At 43.9% G+C, this 19,768-nt stretch overlaps 1 protein-coding gene across 2 annotated transcripts in view; it reads right to left on the minus strand.

Moving 5' to 3' along the window:
- FKBP11 (FKBP prolyl isomerase 11) overlaps positions 1-17,413 on the minus strand; it is a 30,624-nt gene extending 13,211 nt beyond the window's left edge. Inside the window, exons 1-3 of one of the 2 annotated variants that reach the window (XM_088479288.1) lie at positions 17,140-17,389; positions 15,991-16,053; positions 4,169-4,256 (exon numbers count right to left, since the gene is read on the minus strand). In XM_088479288.1, the coding sequence (XP_088335414.1) occupies positions 4,169-4,256; positions 15,991-16,053; positions 17,140-17,256 (268 nt within the window). In that variant the 5' untranslated portion in view covers positions 17,257-17,389. Of the gene's footprint in view, positions 1-4,168; positions 4,257-15,990; positions 16,054-17,139 lie in introns of both variants that reach the window. The other variant, XM_088479362.1, reaches the window with a different exon arrangement.
- Positions 17,414-19,768: the final 2,355 nt, after the last annotated feature.

The raw sequence follows: 19,768 nt of genomic DNA on the forward strand, positions 1-19,768 counted from the left end.
CGTACACATAAAATGTCTCAGCTACCGCGTCCATTCTGCGCAACCATAAGGTTTCTCAGAACTCTGATAATCGACCGCACTGTGACGAGGCTGCGTCTTAGTACACAGTAGCTTGGACTTGCGAAGTCGCTGGTGGGCGTCTCAATACAAATCCAGGTGGCTGCAACATAAGCATATTTTCACACAGTCACTGCGTACAAATTCGGAGCTGCAGCAGCGGCATTAGGTGATAATGACAGGGAACAAATTGTGTATGAGAAATAAAAGCAGGAAGCCTTGCGCATACACATGTACAGTCTCAGTCACTCAATACCTGCTCCAAATTAGCATCTTCACTCCAGTCACATGAGATTAAAGTCTGATCATTTTTGTGTCAATGTTCGCCCCCTATACTTGAAGTAACTAGTAGTACACAGAGGTATTTGCCTAGGTACCAAGGCAGGATAACCTATTAAGCAACCCGTCCTCACTTATTGGGGTTGGCCCTCTGCTAAAGAAAGCCCAATATGTCTTGTTCCTGTTTTCTGTATGTAGTGAGCAGCGGATCAGCAATCCAATCCCCCTTTTCTTTTCTCTATCCTGTCCAGTCTCCCCTCCTTCCCTCTTATTTATCTTCAATCCCTTTCCAACTTTTCCCCTATGCTCTGCACATAGAGCGTATTTAAGAGAGCATTTAAGAACTGGTGCCTTTGGGTGGTACGGTGTGTCTGCTGTGCATTAATAGCATGTGGGGACTGGTGTTAATTGTGTGGGATGCATTCATGTTATGTGGGAGCTAATAGGGGTAGCAGAATGCCATGTGGAGATTGGTGTATTATGGTTATGTGCAGTTGGTCTGTATGTTATTACTGTTATGTGTGCGCCAGTGAGAGGTACTGTTGTCATGTTTGTGCTGGCGTGGGGGTGTATTAATGTTAAGTGAGGGCCGGTGGTGGTGGGGATTAATTTTATGTGGTGGCTCTTTATTAATTGTTGAGGATATTAATGTAATGTGGGGTTTATAGAGCTATTAATATATTGTAGAGTCTGGTATTGCACTATGCAATCTCTGTTAAATTTGAGGACTATTTAGTTGACTACTAATTTGATGTTGGGACTTGTTGGGAGCTGTACAATAGATATATTTATTAAATGTCAATGCTATAATTCAATGTCAGGGTTAGTGGGGCAATATGGCTATTTATTAAATGCAAATGCTGCTTCTTTAATTTCTGGGTTGGTTCAGTATAAGGAGGGGAATAGGTATGAAATATGAAGAGCAGCCGGTTCAAATTCCGATTCTGGAAGCCCGGCTAGGACAGTGGACCTCATTCAGAGTCGGTCATTGCGGCCGCACGGTCGTACGGGAAAAGGGGCCGGATATGCAAATGATGCACTCGCATGTTGCGTCCCTAAATTCGGATCGTTAGCTGCCCGACCAAGGGGAGGAAGCGGCCGGAAGATAAAAAATACGCCCCCTTCTTGTACGCATTACACGTCATCTCCGGCCATATAAGGATTAATCGAGACCATCGGAACTGGTCGTAGAGCTTAAGGTTGACCATACCCTCTCTTAAGCTCTACGATCATGTCAGTGTAAAAACCACCCATGTCACGTGTGCCATGACACTACTTTGTTAATTATGCACTCCCATAAAACGCCATTCGCATAATTTGGCACGCCTGCGTTCGGATCTCCACTCCCCCGTTTTCAAGCACCTTCCCCTGTTACCACCCACAAACGCCTCATTCTGTCACTCAAACTACGACCTGGCTGTGTTCAAGGAGAGAGAAACTTCTGATCGTAGCTGCTAGTTTGTGCACGCGCATTGCGAACTTTACGCATGTGCAGTTTAGCGAACATCGGTGGCGTACGACCGTGCGGCCGCAACGACCGACTCTGAATGAGGTCCAGAATTTCAACTGGCTGGTAAGTATACCATACCTCCCCTCTACCCCCCCCCTAACTCTAACCCTCATTTTGTGGTGCCTAACCCTAACTTCCCTGGGGGGGTGCCTAACCCTAACCTCCATCCAGTGGTGCCTAACCCTATCCTCCCTTCCCTGCAGCCTAAACTTAAGTATCCCAGGGGGTGCCTAACCCCCACTAATGGTGCCTAACCCTAACTCTCCCTCCCCGCAGCCTGACATTAATACTCCCGGGGGGGCGGTGCCTGACCCTAAGTTCCCCCCGCAGCTAATACTTACCTATGTCCGAGTCTTACGATCGGGATGCCGACTGTCAGGATTCTGACACCAGTATCCTGATGCAGAAGGGGATACTGGCATGTATATTTTGCCCAGCGGCGGGATGTCGGCATCAGTATATCGACCGCCGGCATCTCGTCCGCCGGGATGTAAACTACATACCTAAGGGGACATGTTTATTAAAAGATAACACTATTTATTTAATGTTGGGACTCATTAGGGAGAAAGGGGCTGCTCCATTCTTTATTGACTTTTTTTTAATATGACCTGTGTGACTCTCAGAGGCATCCCTTTTTGAGTATGACCTGTGTGACTTTCAGAGGCATCCCTTTTTGAGTATGACCTGTGTGACTCTCGGAGGCATCCCTTTTTGAGTATGACCTGTGTGACTCTCAGAGGCATCCCTTTTTGAGTATGACCTTTGTGACTCTCAGAGGCATCCCTTTTTGAGTATGACCTGTGTGACTCTCAGAGGCATCCCTTTTTGAGTATGACCTGTGTGAGTCTCGGAGTCATCCCTTTTTGAGTATGACCTGTATGACTCTCTGAGGCATCCTTTTTTGAGTATGACCTGTGTGACTCTCAGAGGCATCCCTTTTTGAGTATGACCTGTGTGAGTCTCGGAGTCACCCCTTTTTGAGTATGACCTGTATGACTCTCTAAGGCATCCTTTTTTGAGTATGACTTGTGTGACGCTCGGAGGCATCCCTTTTTGAGTATGACCTGTGTGAGTCTCGGAGGCATCCCTTTTTGAGTATGACCTGTGTGACTCTCTGCGGCATCCTTTTTTTAGTATAACCTGTATGACTCTAGAGGGCATCTCTTTTCAAACAAATTTGGAGGAAGCTTTTTCAATACCAGCAAATACGAATATGCAACAGCTACAGCTTGAAAATAATAATTTTGGAAATGTATTAATTTAATATCTATGATCTTGCCTAGCCACACAACAATGATCAAAAGTTTTCAAAAGGTTAGGTCTTTTAAAGATCTGGTTAAAGGTGACTAAAGATTTCCTGGTAAAGAGCAGGATAAAAGATGTGGTTAAGCTCATTATATCCAGCTGAGACAAATAGCATCATGGACTCCTATTTTGTTAAAGTTGATTTTATAGCCAGAAACTTTGTTGTAATCAGTAATATGTGTATAATAGGTTAGGAATGGTGATTTGTTGTTGTGTTAAGGTAGGGAGATATCATCAGTAAATAGAATTTGTTTTTTATATAGAGCCAATGACATCACTCCATATACATTACGGCTCCTTCATTGTGAGATGCCACGGGCCCCCTCACTTCTGAGCCTTGCAGGGGGAACCAGGAGTATGTGTCTCAGTGAGGCCTATTTGACAAATTGTCAATGGGCTCCCTCTGCATTTCTAGCCATATGAAGCTTGTTCTGATGCCAGATTAGTGGTAAGAGTCTTCAACTCTCTATAGTTTTTGAGTGAGGAAATTGCGTGCTAAACAGAACTTGGCCCTTATGGCTTCTTGTTATTTCATATTTGAGTGGTTGAATTGCTTTCTGTACCTCTAATTGGACTGAGAAACTGATTTATTTTAATACTGTTAACAATATACGGAAATCCTTTCATGTAATTATGAAGGATCATCTTCCTGAGATTCTAATTCTGAAGGGGTGAGTTCAGACTCCAGGTTTGGACTTTTCCGAAACAATTGTGAATGCTCTCAGCTGGAGGATTGTTTCCCATCCTTTAGGCATGTTTCAGTAAGGTCCATCATTTGGATTTAGAGAGTTAAGAAGTTAGATTCTGTGTTTCAAGATAAAGCAAGATTTAAAATCCAGATGTGTCAACTATCCATTTTACATGTAATATATCTAGAATGCAATACCCATTTCCCATACAGTGCTAACTTCTATATGTAATAATTATAAAACATTTTCAGAGGTTTGCTCAGCCTGTAGTAATGTAAACTGATTTGTTGGAAACACTGAAAATAATCACAATCTAAGCTGAACTTACCTGGTATTACTTGCTTCTTCCCCATTACCACCTCAAATGGATCTCGAGATAAGGAGCTGTCAATCACATGGCCATCTTCAAGCCTTCCCTAGAGACACAAAGTGATATTTTTTTTGTCCAGTAAACCATATAAAATGTATGATTAAAGGTTAGTGTATAGAATCATTGATGTACTGCACTACAGAATTTGTAGGCACCATATGAAGGATAATACAAGCTTAACCTTTATGGAATTGAACATTATAATATATTTATGGAATATATCATTTACTGTTTAAAATAGTACAAATCACCTCCATATAGGTTTTTGTACATAATTAATTTTCTTAATTTAAGAGATGGCCGTATAGGTGACTAGTCTCTGTCTGAGAGGAAGGGGGTAGTCCACGACCCCACAGGAGAGAAGATCTCGTTGCTGCATCATGTGTTGGCTTCTCTGCACGCCAATGGTGTGCACAACAAAACTGCGTACGCATATGTCCGTAGTTACATTTTTAGTATATAATTGACTTGCCTCTCCTTATGCCTGCAGAAACATAGGCCAAGTCCTGAAAAGGTGTATATATGTCACTGCGAGTCTGCGATATAGTAAATGGAAACAACTGCAGATGCAACAATACGCAGTGTTAATGATGATGATCAGCAGAGTTATTCAGCTAATCCGGATTGGCTGATTGCATATTAAACCTTGTAGCTTAATTCATTAGCTTTGCATCTATGTTATAGGAGCCCATTACTTGACATTTCCAGTTGGAATACTGCAGCAAATAAAACAGCAGATGCTATATGTAATTACATTTGTTATTTAATTACATTTTACATTACAAATATGACTTTTGCATTTATTCATAAACATGACACTTTTCTCACTTGGGTATATGGCACTTCATTACATTATTACACTGTGTCCAAAATGCAACTACAAACACTGATAAAGCACATTTTTATGTTTTCTGTATACTATCGTAAGCCATAAGTATACATATGTCTACATGTGATGTACACCTGGTGTAAGTTCTACTATGTTCAGAAGATATCATGAATGATGTGGAGCACATTGTGTAGGTAACGGGGAGTGTCAGAGGATAACTGGCATCATAAATGGTGTGGATTGCATAGTGTGTACGCTCAATTGCACTTTTGCATGTCGTATATGATATCTTCTGGTTAGCATACTGCATGGTCAATCAGAAGATATCATGAATGATGTGGAGCACATTGTGTAGTGTGTACGTCCAGCCGGACGACCATCGATATGTTGTTCCAATTTGACATCTCAGGACGTTACCTCTTAAAAGATGGTTGTGTGTACAGGACCAAAGATCGTTCCGTCGCTTGAAGAATTGCACCGTGTGTACGCTCAATATAATTTATTCTGGGATGACGGGAATTTGGAATGACCATCACGTCATTTTGGCATCGTTCTGATGTGTACCCGGCCTAAGTGTAAACTGAGGGCCTGATTCAGCAAGAAACGCGACTGCTAGTATGGACACAAACGGCCGAATGTTGCGTACTGCGCATGCGTATGCAGTGTGTGTGTGAACCGGTCACTGCGATCGGGACTATGCAGACCCATCGCAGAGTGATTGACAGGAAGTGCCATTTGTGGGCAGTGACGGGGTGGTTGGGGAAACGCAGGCGTGCAGAGGTGCATTTGAACGCTGTTGCATGGGCGTGCATAAATTATGCACTGCGATGCCGTACACAGCCTGAGGCCTGATAGGGTGCGCAGAATTAGTAATTTCTGAGTATGGTCAGAGCTTGTGCAAGTGCGCATGAGGCTGCGATGGTACTCGATTGTACCGATGTTTTTGCAGTCTTGCTAAATATTACGGATGTGTGTAAGGTAAAATGAGCGTCCTTATGTAGTGCTGAGGCGGCATTGTGATCGCAATGAATTAGCATACTATCGCAGTTGAACTGTGTGCGTAATCGCTATTGCATTCACAGTTGCGTTCCGTAATGAATCAGGCCCTGAGGCATTTATTCCAAGAATGTTGCAGCTGAAATACAGTATGCTACACTCTTATTTTAAAAAGCTACATTTTCCTGGAGTGTCCCTGAATTGCATTATAATTACCCAATATGGAACAATCTCTGTAAAGAATTATGAAGACTTCACACTTAAAAAGAATATTCCACCCTTTGGTAGCTGCAGTGATTACATTATTTACCGCATCTAATGAATACTGGGGAAAATTGACTTTGCATGCTGAAAAAGAAGCAACCTTATAATACTGTGATACGCTCCTCATAAACAGGTTTTTGGAATTACCTGATTTGTATGGAATGTAGCTCTTCTTATTTGATATGAGATGAAGGGCCAAAATAGCAGAGACTAGTACTAGTATTCATATCATTACCTTTTTCCACAAAATGTAACAATTAAAGAGATTAGCACATCTTTAGCAAAAAAAGAGAACACACAGGATAATTTACTACTTGAAGTCCCAGGCAAATTAGAGGCCCTGAGTGAGCTCATATTACAGTTGTGGGCAATAGGCCACCAGCGGTAATGCGAGCCTCCAGCTGTGGCCCTAAGCCCTATGCTCCAGATCTGACTGGAGAAGGAGAAGGAGGAATAGTTTGTTTGTTCTGCACCACATGCTCCCCCTTCTTTCTCCGTGGGCTCCCTGTATAAAGGTAAGTATTTTCAGTAAGTTAGCCAACTAGTGGGGAAGGATGAAGGTGTTAGTTACATGTGGGACAGGTGAGAGTGAAATTGGGGAAGGTGTGAGAGACATGTTGTGTAGTTGAGTGACAGAAGGAAACTTGGCAGAGGTCTATGCGGAGGACTGAGTGGCATGTGGGGGAATATAGTGGGAGGTCTGACTTATATTTGAGGAAATCTGAGTTCCCGTTCCTGCGCACGCCACGTCCGCTCCTCTGTCCTCCCGCTCGGTACTATGGGAGAAACGTCATGACGTCTGCCCCATCACCACTGTTGTAGCCGTAAGGCGGAGCTCGTGAGTGAGCTCCACCCGGCTCCCTCCGTGGATAGAGCAGCTAATGAGAGTCTATCTGACTCTCAATGGCTGCTGAAACAAACACATCGCCGTCGCCGCCGGCGATGTGTTTGTTACTTATCGGCGGGCAGGGGGGTTTCTGTTTACTCAGAAACCCCCCCTGCGTGTGCGTCGAGTGCTCATGCGGGTCGTGGCAGTCACATGCTACGTGACATCCACGACCATAGAGCACTCCGGCAGCAGCAGGTCATGGAGGTGCTCCTTCTCCATGCAGCTCCTCCTCAGCAGTGCCCGGAACGGCCGGGTAACAATGGAGCCAGGTGCCCCCTTCAGGGCTGGCGCCCAGCGGCAAATGACTCCTTTGTCTCCGGGAGTTCCGCCACTGTCGGTGGAAACAGTGGGCGGGCGGCCATTCACACGAAGACGGACAGATAATTGGAATAGATGGGCGTATACTTGTATTAGCATAATGTAACAAAAAGGCATTCATGGCCATAGCCTATGGAAAAGCGGCCACAGATGCATCTGATGCATCTGACTCAGAATGAGGTCCACTATGTTCTTTTTTAGTTATAATGAACAAACTATAGAGCTTGGTAGATATGTACATAGGATATAGAAGCTTCTGAATATGAAAGAATAACATAATGGGGGGAATTCAATTCAGTGCGATGTTGAATAGCTGCGGGAGGGAGATCCCACAGCTATTCAATACACTGCACTGTTTGGGTGGCTAAAGAGTGTCTTCTCGCACCCCCTGGGGATGCGAGGAGAAATCCGACAAAAGTGCCGGGCACGCAGCTGTTTGCCGGGCTTAGCGTGGCGCTAACAGCCCACGCACTTTAGTTGTAGAATGCCAGTTACCGCGCCTTAACACCCAGGTTAAATCGTGAGAATCGTCATTCTCTGACTTACCTGGTTCCTGACAAGGCACACAGCACATTGAATTGAATAGCTGCGGGTGATCCCTCCCGCGGCTATTCATCATCTCGCTGAATTGAATTCCCCCCAAAGAAAGAGATTTATCAAAACTTGGAGAAAAATAAGGTACCAACCAATCGGCTTCTGTCATTTTCAAACACAGCTTGTAAAATGAGTTAGGAGCTGAATGGTTGGTACTTTATCTCTCTACTTTATCTCTCGCCAAGGCTTGATACATTTCTCCCTGAGTTTGAAAAAGTTTGTTGTTTTCAGTTGAGAAACTAGAGAGTGTGAGTTGAATGGCTTTTATCCACTATGATGTTGTTTGTATTAAATCTGTGTGCCTAGTACGATAAAACCTAATATTGACACGCCACAAATTGGCATCAGCAAATCTCGGGACAATTCTTGACAGTCTTCAGTTGAGCTGGCTGGCTTGAAGTGACAATACAAGGATAGAAAGAACACAGGAACACATGAAAGTCACTCTACTTTTATCTATGTTGTTAGACGGCTGCATTGTTACATCTCTGCTGTACATTTATTCATGGCTATGCTGACTGCAGGAGGCATTTCTTCCTAAAGTATGGAGCTGGAAATACAGCAGTATAGTCATGTGGGCCCTGTGGTGCCAATATTCACATTGTCAACCAGGAAATAATGGTCTATTTAAACTGAGTTAAACTGAAATTATATATTTCCTCAAATCAAGAGGATAGCAGTAATAAATATGCGTTGGTCAAGACATATGAATATTCCTCTTACGGCACCTAGAGCTAGAGGGTTGCACATAAGTGGTGCTAGCAATCATATCTTTTCAGATGGTAAGAACTGTTTACATATCTACAGTATGTACTATATAGAAGTAGGTTTCTGGGGTACCTCCTAGGTGAGTTGGCTCTCAGCTCAAATATATTTATGTATGTGCTGTGATCATGTGGCACAACAGTATGCAATTATGACCCAGAGTGGGTGCTATTATTATGTAGCATTGGGGACGCCGGTACAGAGGAGCCTTGATGCGGCCCGGCGTTTAACAATGTATTTGCAAATATACGCAACAAAAACGTATGGATTTCTGTTATCATGTAGTATTCAAGCCTTTCTGCTGGTTTTTGTGCAGTGTGCTGGTTTTTGTGCAGTGTGCTGGAGGGAAACTTTTTTCTTTTCTTTGTTTTCTGTAATGCAGAGAAACCCCCTCCCTTTACAAGCACCTGTGAAAAACCATTAAGTTGATATGAGCAACCACTATTTTGTATTACTATATAGAAGTGCAATATATGGATTTTTGAAACTTTAGCAAAATGTATCTTTAGTCTGTGTTGCCTCTGGGCAGGGGCGTTTCTAGAGAGGAGGGGGCCCGTGTGCAGTCTCCGACACAGGCCCCCTCCTCTCTGTCCGGCGGACATTTTCCAGTCTTTTTTTAGGCTCAGATACCGGAGCTGACGTGGGACCCTCCAGGGAGGTAAGTTTTGTAGGTGCAGGGTGTTTGGTGCGGGCCCCCCCATGACCCTGGTTTGATAACGTGTTTCTCCGCCTGTTTATGATATCAGCGGCTTCCTCAGATGTAAACTGAAGTGCAGTATTTTAAACGATAAATATATAAATCGATAACCGGATAAAAGGATTTCATGAACCGATGGTTACAAAGTGACTATTTTTAATATAAGAAAGGCCTTTTTTCCTTTTCTTCTTTTTGCAACAAATTATAAGCATGCCATCTTAATAAGCGGTTGAAAAAAAATTATCATGTATTTCTGTTATTTATAAAAAGCTTGAATTGTTTGTACTACAATATTAAGTACTGAATAAGATATTGATATAAATATCTATACATTGGAAGTATTGTTTTAAAAATTCAGGTTTATATTGCGGATATACAAATGTATTATTACTCTTATATGTGAAATGTGTCTTACTTTATTTGTTAGTTTAATAAATTGAATATTTTATTCCTACTAGTTAAATAGCGCCTTCTCTTCTTAGTTAAAGTTTTTTTGTAATTGTCTACAAACAGCACAATCAGGTTTCTTTGCAAATATTGTAAGTCCATGTGATTGTCACCTTCTCCTCATGTTTTGTTTAAAATGTACATTTTGCAATGTGAGTTAGAAGGAACAGCAAATAATACTATTGGGGTCACTTTTACTGCCTGATATGGAGATAGCTGGACCCTGGGCCTGAGTTAGCATGGATCGCAATTGCAACTTCGTACGCAGATCAACTGATTGTTGCGCATGTGTGGTGATCGCACTGCGATTACGTATGCACTGTGCAATCCATCGCAGAGTGAGTGACAGGCCATGACCGTTTGGGGGTGATGACGGGGGACTGGTTGCAGAAACACAGGCGCGCCTGCCCGTTTGAACGCCGTCGCATAGACGTGCATAAATTAGCCACTGAGATTGCCTACGCAGCCTGAGTACCTACTGCATGCAATGAGACTTGTAATTTCTGAGACAGGTCAGAGCTGCTGTAATTGTGCGTGAGGGGCCGATGTTCTCCAATGTTACTGATGTATACTGCGAGCTATTATGGATGTGAGAAGGCAGTAGTGGGCATCTCTATGCTGGCTGAGCGGTGGCAGACATTCGCAGATTCATTGTGTGCGATTACGCAGCTGCACTCCATGCTGAATCAGGCTCTCTGACATTTCCTGTGGAAACATTGTGATGCTCTATGCATCACAGCATTGTGCTCATTGTAGTTAGATACATGTATATAATTGTTGAGCATGTAATTTCTAAGGGAACCTATGCAGACCTCAAGGTGCAATGGATTGTCATGTCTTATCAGGAAAGCAAGGCATTTATCTTGCCTCCAGGCACCTGGGATCTGTCCGCATGCTAAAAATGGACGAGAAATCCGGCTCCAGATAATTCACTTTTTCATAAAACAGAATTTGGTGTGCCCTCCATGTATAACTGGTAATATTTTGTGCAGACTCACTTGCATAATCACAGATAAACAAACATATATGTATATATATATATATATATATATCTCTCATACCTGCTTACACTACCGGAAGTCACGGGAGGCTCCTGATTTTTCTGGTAGCCGCCCCGCACCCCCTGGAAGAGTAGGCAGATCTCCCTCATCCTGCCCACTACCTAGTCAAGCGGGCAGGATGTGGAGATTTAATGGGAAATTCGTGGGTCAACGAGGAGGGGGCGGGGCTAAATGACATGATTTGTGTCATTTAGCCCCACCCCCTCGTAGCGGACCTGTGAATCATCGACTTCCCAGAGAAAGGTGCTGGGGCTAATTATGTCACCTGTCCGGCCCTGCCCCTCGAACCGGCCTGGAGAAGATGAAAACACAGTCGGTAAGTAGTATATATATATTACATATAAAACACAGAAATTCCCTTATTGCACAATGTATATATACTGTATATATCTCAAATATACAATGTCCATATTAAATAGGCATCCTGGAAAAGTTTTGCAGTTTTGTGGTGCAATATCTTTTAAAGTAATTTGCACCCATTTTGCTTCCAACTCTGCATCATAGTACATCTCAGGCTAATAGTGTTCTGTATCAGTTGATCTCTACTGGCTGGACAGGTGCATGTGTGGTACCCCAACCAAGGACGATCTGTTTGTATAAAATGTGGTACAACTCTTGTACTGAAAAAGGAACTTGTATGGCTTCTATATGTGTATATATATATATATATATATATATATATATAGTAGTGCAAATGAGACCAGCAGCACACTCTTGGTAGCAGCAACAATGAGGAGTGCAAACACATAATATGATATGTAATAAAGAAAGAAGGAGTCAGCACATCCATATCAATCCATAGAAAATGTATTAATCCAGTAGAGAACAAATGTCGAGGTTATTTGAGGGGCTTGTGAGCAAAGTCATAGCAATAGTTCATCATGGCACAAACAGCAGGCAATCATGAAAATACTCATCACAAGTCCTCCCTCCAGAGAGTAGCGCCCGAAAGCCGTTTCGGTGTCAATCCGACACCTTCATCAAGGGCATATGCCCTTGATGAAGGTGTCGGATTGACACCGAAACGGCTGTCGGGCGCTACTCTCTGGAGGGAGGACTTGTGATGAGTATTTTCATGATTGCCTGCTGTTTGTGCCATGATGAACTATTGCTATGACTTTGCTCACAAGCCCCTCAAATAACCTCGACATTTGTTCTCTACTGGATTAATACATTTTCTATGGATTGATATGGATGTGCTGACTCCTTCTTTCTTTATATATATATATATATATATATATACTGCCTCTGCTTTGAATAAGCTGTTGTGTGTGAGCTGCATTGGGGACATGTCGGTGTGAGATACTCTGCAGGGGTCCCCCCCCCTCTCCCCTGATACACTGCAGCTGAGGGAGTCATTGACAGTTGGGCTGAGAGAGAATTTGAACCTGCTTGTGCTGTGGGTGGGAAACATCCTGGCACCTAGCCAGAGGCTATATACTGCATAGCAGCTCTCACTGACCCTCAGGCATACCTCCCAACTGTCCCGAATTTAGCGGAACAGTCCCGTTTTTATGGGACTGTCCCGCTGTCCCATCCGCGGGCCGCAGTGTCCCGCGGTGGGGGTGCAGTTGGGGAAAGCATACACCGCTATGCACAGCATCTATTCACAGTACGGGGTGAAAGCCAGGGGCATCTCGGAGATGCTGGGCACGCCCCTTAGTGATGTAAATGGGGCATGCCGCTAGGCCACGCCCCCTTTACATGTATACCACGCCCCCTTTTCGGAAGCACGCACAGATGTCCCAACTGCTTGCAGTCAAATGTTGGGAGGTATGCTGAGGGGAGAGCTGACGTAACCTTCTGAGCAGCAGGAGCTGCGGTGCCAGAGTGCCGCCTGTCAGGGTGGCAGTGCGGGCAGTGACTTGTTGGCTGTGAGAGGTGAAGCACCAGGAAGTTCTGAGGTGCCCACTGAGTGGACTGGCGGCAGTGCTGCTGGCTGCTGTGTATGTGAAGCCGCATCTCAGTGACAGCAGCCAGGTGAGGAAGGATCCCCAGTATCGGTGCATTGCCCTTCTGCCCGCCTGTCAGTCAGCCCAGCCCCAAAGCCCTTGTTGAGTGACTGCTCCACAGGTCTGGCCCCTAGGTATAGCCTGCTGTTACTGGCTAATAAAGGTAATAAAGGCCGTTCTGTCCTGCAGGCTTTGTAGTGAATGCTGACAGGTAAAAGCAGCCCAGTCCCTCTTGTTTTCCTAAGTGGTTCTCTACTTTATAAGATTACTATTCCCCCAATTGCATCCCTGCCACTGCGTAATCATTGCTGCCTGTCAGTTAGAGGATCCAGGAAAGCCACAATTAGGGACCCATGGCAATCCATTGTGAGACCCCGCCCCCTACTACTGACTGCTCAAGAGACAGCTGCTTGGTACCCCTGATACTGCTCATCTGCATATCCAGCCCAGCTCCACCAGGACCCAGTTATGCTTTGAGAAAGTTCTAAAACAGGAACTGCTAGTAAGGTACTAAACTTGCATGCTTGAATCTTTTGTGCACAACATATATTAGGAGCAACCCACCATCTTAACTGAATTGGACCTAATCCATTACAGTGGAGAGACTTGTCTATTAAAATGGGGGGCATGCAGTTTGTGACCAGGGTCAATTTAAGTCTGCTAGATTTGCATGCTAACATTGCATAGGCTAATAAAACTTAGACTATTTGAAAGTACAGTGTTGTTTAGTATGTGAAAGGGAATGGGGGTCCTTGCCTCTCTGGGGTATATTTAATAAGGTGCGGGTTTTTAGAAGTGGTTTTGTTGTCCATAGCAACCAATCAGATTCTACTTAACATTTATCTAGCACCTTCTATAAGGTAATAGCTAGAATCTAATTGTTTGCTATGGGCAACAAAACCACTTCTAAAAACCTGCACCTTAGTAAATATACCCCTCTATATGAGAAAGAAGGAAGAAGGAACCAGCTAAGAGTCAGTTACATACCTCGCTAGTCAGGAGGTAAGACTACAAGTAGAGGGACTTATTTATGCGGGGTATTACACATGGAGCAATATAGAGAAACCACATTTTTTTGGAACCTATGTACAAAGTAAATGTTCTGCTGCTCGATTAAAAAGGTGTTTTTATTTTCCATCAGCCATTTATTATGGACCTCCTGCTTACAGGGCTGTTGAGATAGCCACAGGGCCCATGTAGTGTGTGTGGCGGTGACGGGTGGCCAATTCCCGGAGACATGATCCCTAATAAATCACTATAAAATACAATGCGCATCGTCACAAAGCAGCTGGCACGTGCCCCCCGACGGGCCCCTCCAACAGGTACCCCCCTCCTCTCTTTTCCTCTGCCTGTTTGCCCTATACCATTCCAAAAATGTGAAAACGAGTTAGGCCAGAAATGAGACAAGAGTAATTCAAAATGACTGTGCTTTAAATGTTAGCAGGAGTAATGAGAGATTAAAGATATGAGATGTACTATGATACAGAGTTGGAAGCAAAATGGGTGCAAATTAGTTTTCATCCTGAAAAATGACAATTAGAAGCTGTTTGGTTGGTACCTTCTCTCTCTCTTCAATGTTTGATACATCTCCCCCTAACCCCTAACAGTTTAATCTTTACCTCTAGTACTTTTTACAAAACCTTCCACAAAGGCCAAAACATTTTTTACCTTTAAAATACCCAAAGATGAGCATATCAGGTGAATCTAGTTTTCTAAATGGATACATTTTTTAATATCTTACATCCATTATTATGGACAGGAAACATATGCTAAAAGAAAAGACATTTGTGATATAATGCAAATGTTTTGCTCTGACTATGAAGCTCATTCAGACCCCCTCGCAAGTTGCGATCGCTCGCTGGCAAAAAGGGGCCAGTTATTTAAATGAAGTGCTCGCACTACGTCGCGTAAGGACGCCCACTATATTTTAGCAAGCTACGGCAAACTGCGCTCGCAAGTGTCTAAAGACGCCCCCGTAACACACGTCATCTGCAGGAAATGTAGGATAAATTGGGACCATCGTGAGCCATCGGAGCTGCTCGCAGCCCTTGGGGTTGCCTTAACCCGCCACAAGCACAGCGATCAGCGCTGGCTGAAATACATGCAGGTGACGTGTACAATGACACTACTTTGCTAATTATGCACGCCCTTTAAATGGCATTTTGGCAGCCAGACACACCTGCGTTCGCACATCCACTCCCCCGTTCACAAGCACCTTCCCCTGTTACCACCCACAAATGGCATTATCTGTCACTCAAAGTAGTGACCTGATAGTGGCTTACGAGCAACCAAAATCAGATCGCAAAGGCTGGCTTGCGCACGCGCACTGCAAATTATATGCATGCGCAGATGGGCAAAAATCGTTCAGAGCGAGCGGGTCTGAATCAGGTCCTATATTTCTTGTGGTACATCCAAAAGGACATTTTATATTTATAACATGCTACTATGTGTATTATTATTCCCTCTGCTATGTGCAGAAGTGTGGAAAACTTGTACCTGGCTTGTTCTAAAAAGAATGATTGTCAAAAGTTCAGCAGTTATTTAATTATTTAGAACTTTTTGGAATCCTATGGAGTGTAACTGGAATTCCTAAGCTCATCAGATAAGATCCTATATATGAGGAGGTTAAGGACACTAAATACTGTTTTCATTGGACAGGGTATTTGAACCAAAAGTCCCTGATTTACCTGGTCAGTGTACAATACATCTATGTTATGTGACTTGTGCATTTAGCTACTGTCTATACTAACATGTAATAATTTCTGCATTTTGCTATTGCTGTGTGGAGTGTGGTGTCACTGGGGATCTCCTTTACAGAAGGGTTAAACCAGAAAACCCGGCAGCAGACTGGTCTCCTCCCCCCCTGTCCCTCCTCCCCCCGGCTGCAGTGCTGACGTGTTATTTATTGTTGTTACAGATGTTATACCTTAGGCCCAGATGTGGCCTCAGGGAGTGACCCAAAACTCACCGTGTAGTGAAGGCGGACAGTGTCACCCCACGCCACTGTGTCCACACACGACTCCGGCTTCACCTGTGTGAGAGAAACAAGAGAGAGTGACCCGGAGCAGAGTGTGAGGTGCAGTAACAGTACATGGATTTAGGATTGCTAGAAGAACACAGGAGTACATCTAGGGCTTACACTAGTAAGAATAGCTGTGCAATTATTGCCAGGCTGAGAGGGATCACAATGACAACACTAGCGGGGGTTACTGTGACAAATACAAGATAGCAATGGGAGATGAGACAAGTAAAGCAGCAGGGAAGAGATACAGATGATGATAGGGAATAAGCAATAGACACTGACAGCAGCCCAGCAGGGGATGCATGCACCAACAGCACAGGTGGAGGACAGGAGAGAGCTGCACACAGCCTGCCTGGAGGAGCCTCATACAGGGCATGTAATATACATGAGAACTGCAGTCAGGTTGGAATCAAGGTTAATTAAGCAACAGATGACACATAAGGTTTGGCCAGATAGCAGATTCTTTGCTTAGGTCTGTTTGAATGGAGATGTGTAATCCTATGTAACATGGGCATCAGGTAACTTGCAATCTGAAGAGTGACAGAGGACGCACGTGAGACTGGCATAAACTAAGTGCATGTAAGTGGAAGGAACGTGTAACAGGAGATGCAGAGAAGGATGAGACAAGGAAAATGGGAAAGGTGTAATAGTGAGTGATGGTGATGGCAGCTAGAGGTAGAGGTATCAGAGAGGGTATGGTCCCAGCTGTTACCTGGGTGTTGTTACCTGCGTGCTGTGTGCCAGGTGCAGACAAGTACAGAGAGGACATAATAATAGTTATAATAATAATGATGATGATGAGGCAGTTAGAGGTGAAAGGTACAGGGAGATGCTCCTAGTTGTTACTTGTATGCTGTCACCTTTGTGCTGTGTGACAGGTGCAGTAGGTACAGAGAGGGAACGGTAGTAATAATAATTATAACAGCTAGAAGTGAATGGTACAGAGAAGGAATGGTACCAGCTGTTGCCTGTGTGCTGTATGACAGATGCAGTAGGTACAGAGAGGGGATGGTAGCAATAATAATAATTACAGTGAGGGTCATATACACGTGGACTTCTACAACTTCTTGCTTGAATGTGAGCGGTTGCACTTACCAGAGTCTCAATCTCTAGATCGGTGACATTATCATTCTCCGTTTCCTCTGTCTCACTCTCCGCCCTGATCAGAGCTGAGGAGCAGAAGAGCAGCAGCAGGACGAGACCCCTGACCATGGTGTGTGCAGTGTGCGGAGATGTGACAGCTGCCGGGAGAGATGCAGCAGCAGCTACGGTAGTACCCAGCTGGCTGGGAGCGTGGCAGAGAAAGAGAGAGAGGGGAGAGGAGGAACTGGCTGCTGCAGCACCGCCTCTATTACCAGCCCCCAGACCCACTCACTGCTGCCTCCATCATCCCGACCTGACCTATACACACCCCTCTACTGCTCTCACTGCCTCCCACACACAGCTCCACCTGCATTTGCAGTCGGGTCACACCTCCCCACCTATGTCATTAGTAACTACTAGTCATTATTACTACTTCATGTGTAATGCTACTGCTACAGCAATCATCATTGCAGCACAAGCTGCAACACTCATCTGTATTATTATTATGTCATGTAAAGTAAAGCTATTCAAAATTACTTACATTATGGTAGATCTTATGTCATAGTTACCTGGATGGCACAATCAATGATGTGTCCTACTAAAGAAGAGCTGTTATTTCAGATAGTTGTGGCAAAATTGCTTATCACTTATGGAAGAGAAAAAATAAATACACTGCTGAAAGTTTACATAAAACTACTTTATCACACTCTATACATACAACATAAACACAAACATGATATATACTGTATACGTGTGTGTTCCAAATTCCAGGTCAGACCCGGGACCTAGGTGTAAAAGGGATATTATACATCCACAATAGCTAATGAAATAACAGCAAATTTTATTATTCAAATTAATTCACCTGAATTATTTCCACTGAAAGCAGGCTAAAGCTCCTAGTAAGTACAAAGTACTAACATTCATTAACACAGTGGTTTTATCTTCCTTCAGCAGAATCACACAGCAAATATGATTAATGACATCTTCTTTAACCTGATCAATCTGATCTATAAAAAATCACATTAAAATGTTTTAAAAATGTCATTAAAAAACATTTAAATTTGAACCATTAATTTTTTCTGAATAAATCTCATGGTCAATTTAGCTTCCATTTGTAGTCTGAGTATAAGAAAATGTCCGCCTCTTAATGAGTAACAAACTTGTTATAGCACTAACCAATGAACTCGTGAGCATTGATGATTATGGTAGCTGAAATGTCTAGACACATATTTAATGTCACCTTGGTAAAAAAATGTGATCCTACATTCAGTCAAAATGTTTGTCTTACTAACCTGCAATCACATGAGCATTTAATGCCGTATGATACAGACCTAGGGGGCTATTTATGGGTGATGTATCGTCAAGATGTGTTACTGCGCATGTCGTCTAGAGTTACACAAAATCAACTTTGCTTATTTTCCTGAACATCGCTATGAGCACTCGCTAAAAGGGTTATGTCATCCTTTCAATATTTAATGAGCAGCGGTAATCTATGATTACTGCTGTTTTGTTACTGCATTGGTCTCGCCATCTTAGATGGTGAGAGCGAATAGGCCCCCATTGCTGGCAATGAAGCCCCGGCAGCAGCCTTTCTGGCTTCAGTGAAGCCTTCCAAGCACTGCCGAGTCCATGGCGGGTTAACCAGTCATGCACATGCACAGGCTGGCCGGCACACATGCGCATGACATAGAAGTCCGTCGCTGGCAGCTATAGACTGCCAGCAGGTAAGCGGAGGACCCTGTTGATGAGGAGGACGTCGCTGGACCTCGTCGGCGAGGTAAGTAATGATGAATACCAGTGCTATATATATGTTTATGTCCCTGCGATACTAAACAAAATATGCCACTGGTATTAGATTCGTTAGTAAATGTGGTCCTCAGACTGAAAACATCGGCCTCTTGCGTGGTGCATCAACATTACATGCACCTCTGAATCAGGGCCTAGGGCTCTACGTCTAACATATGCTGAAAAAGATACAAATCAATCTAATTTGTATAGTATAGGGTGGTGGAGGATAGGGAGAGAGAGAAGTTGGTGACTGGTGGAGAGAAGTGTGCCAAGTGATGAAAAAGGAGCGTGGAGCACACAGGCAGCAGAGATTGGAACTTGCCTGTCCTTAACGGACAGGACCTCATAAGAGACAGCCCTACTTTAGAAGATGGTGCCCAGAAGAGGAGGTGAGTAGAGAAAGATAGCCTGCAGATTATCCAGCAACAGCTATAAAGGGTACCTGCCATGGTGCACCAGTCCCGGAGAAGGAGGCTTGAGAGGGGACAAAACCTGCAGAATGCAGAGCTCAGGGTTAGATGCAGTAGAGATTACAGGAAAGCCAGCCCTGCCCTTGATGTGGGAAGTGTTTTGACCAAAGCCAGTCTACAATGTGAGATCAGGTAAGTGTTCCATCAGAACTCGAAGACCAGATCAAGAGAACCCCCAAAGAACCTTGTGACAACCTATTGCAGTGAGCCTCTCGAGCAAGTCTATTGTCAGAAAATTAGACTCTGGAACTAGGTGAAAGGACAGAAGTCTAAAGCTGAGTACACACTGGCCGAATGTGTCGATGGGTGTGTACCTCCGATATGTCCATGAACGACGTCGGTCACAGACATATCAGGAGTACACACCCGCCGATGCATTGGCT

The sequence above is a fragment of the Taudactylus pleione genome, unplaced genomic scaffold (assembly GCF_031769625.1).
Source record: "Taudactylus pleione unplaced genomic scaffold, aTauple2 ptg000005l, whole genome shotgun sequence".
NCBI lineage: Eukaryota > Metazoa > Chordata > Amphibia > Anura > Myobatrachidae > Taudactylus > Taudactylus pleione.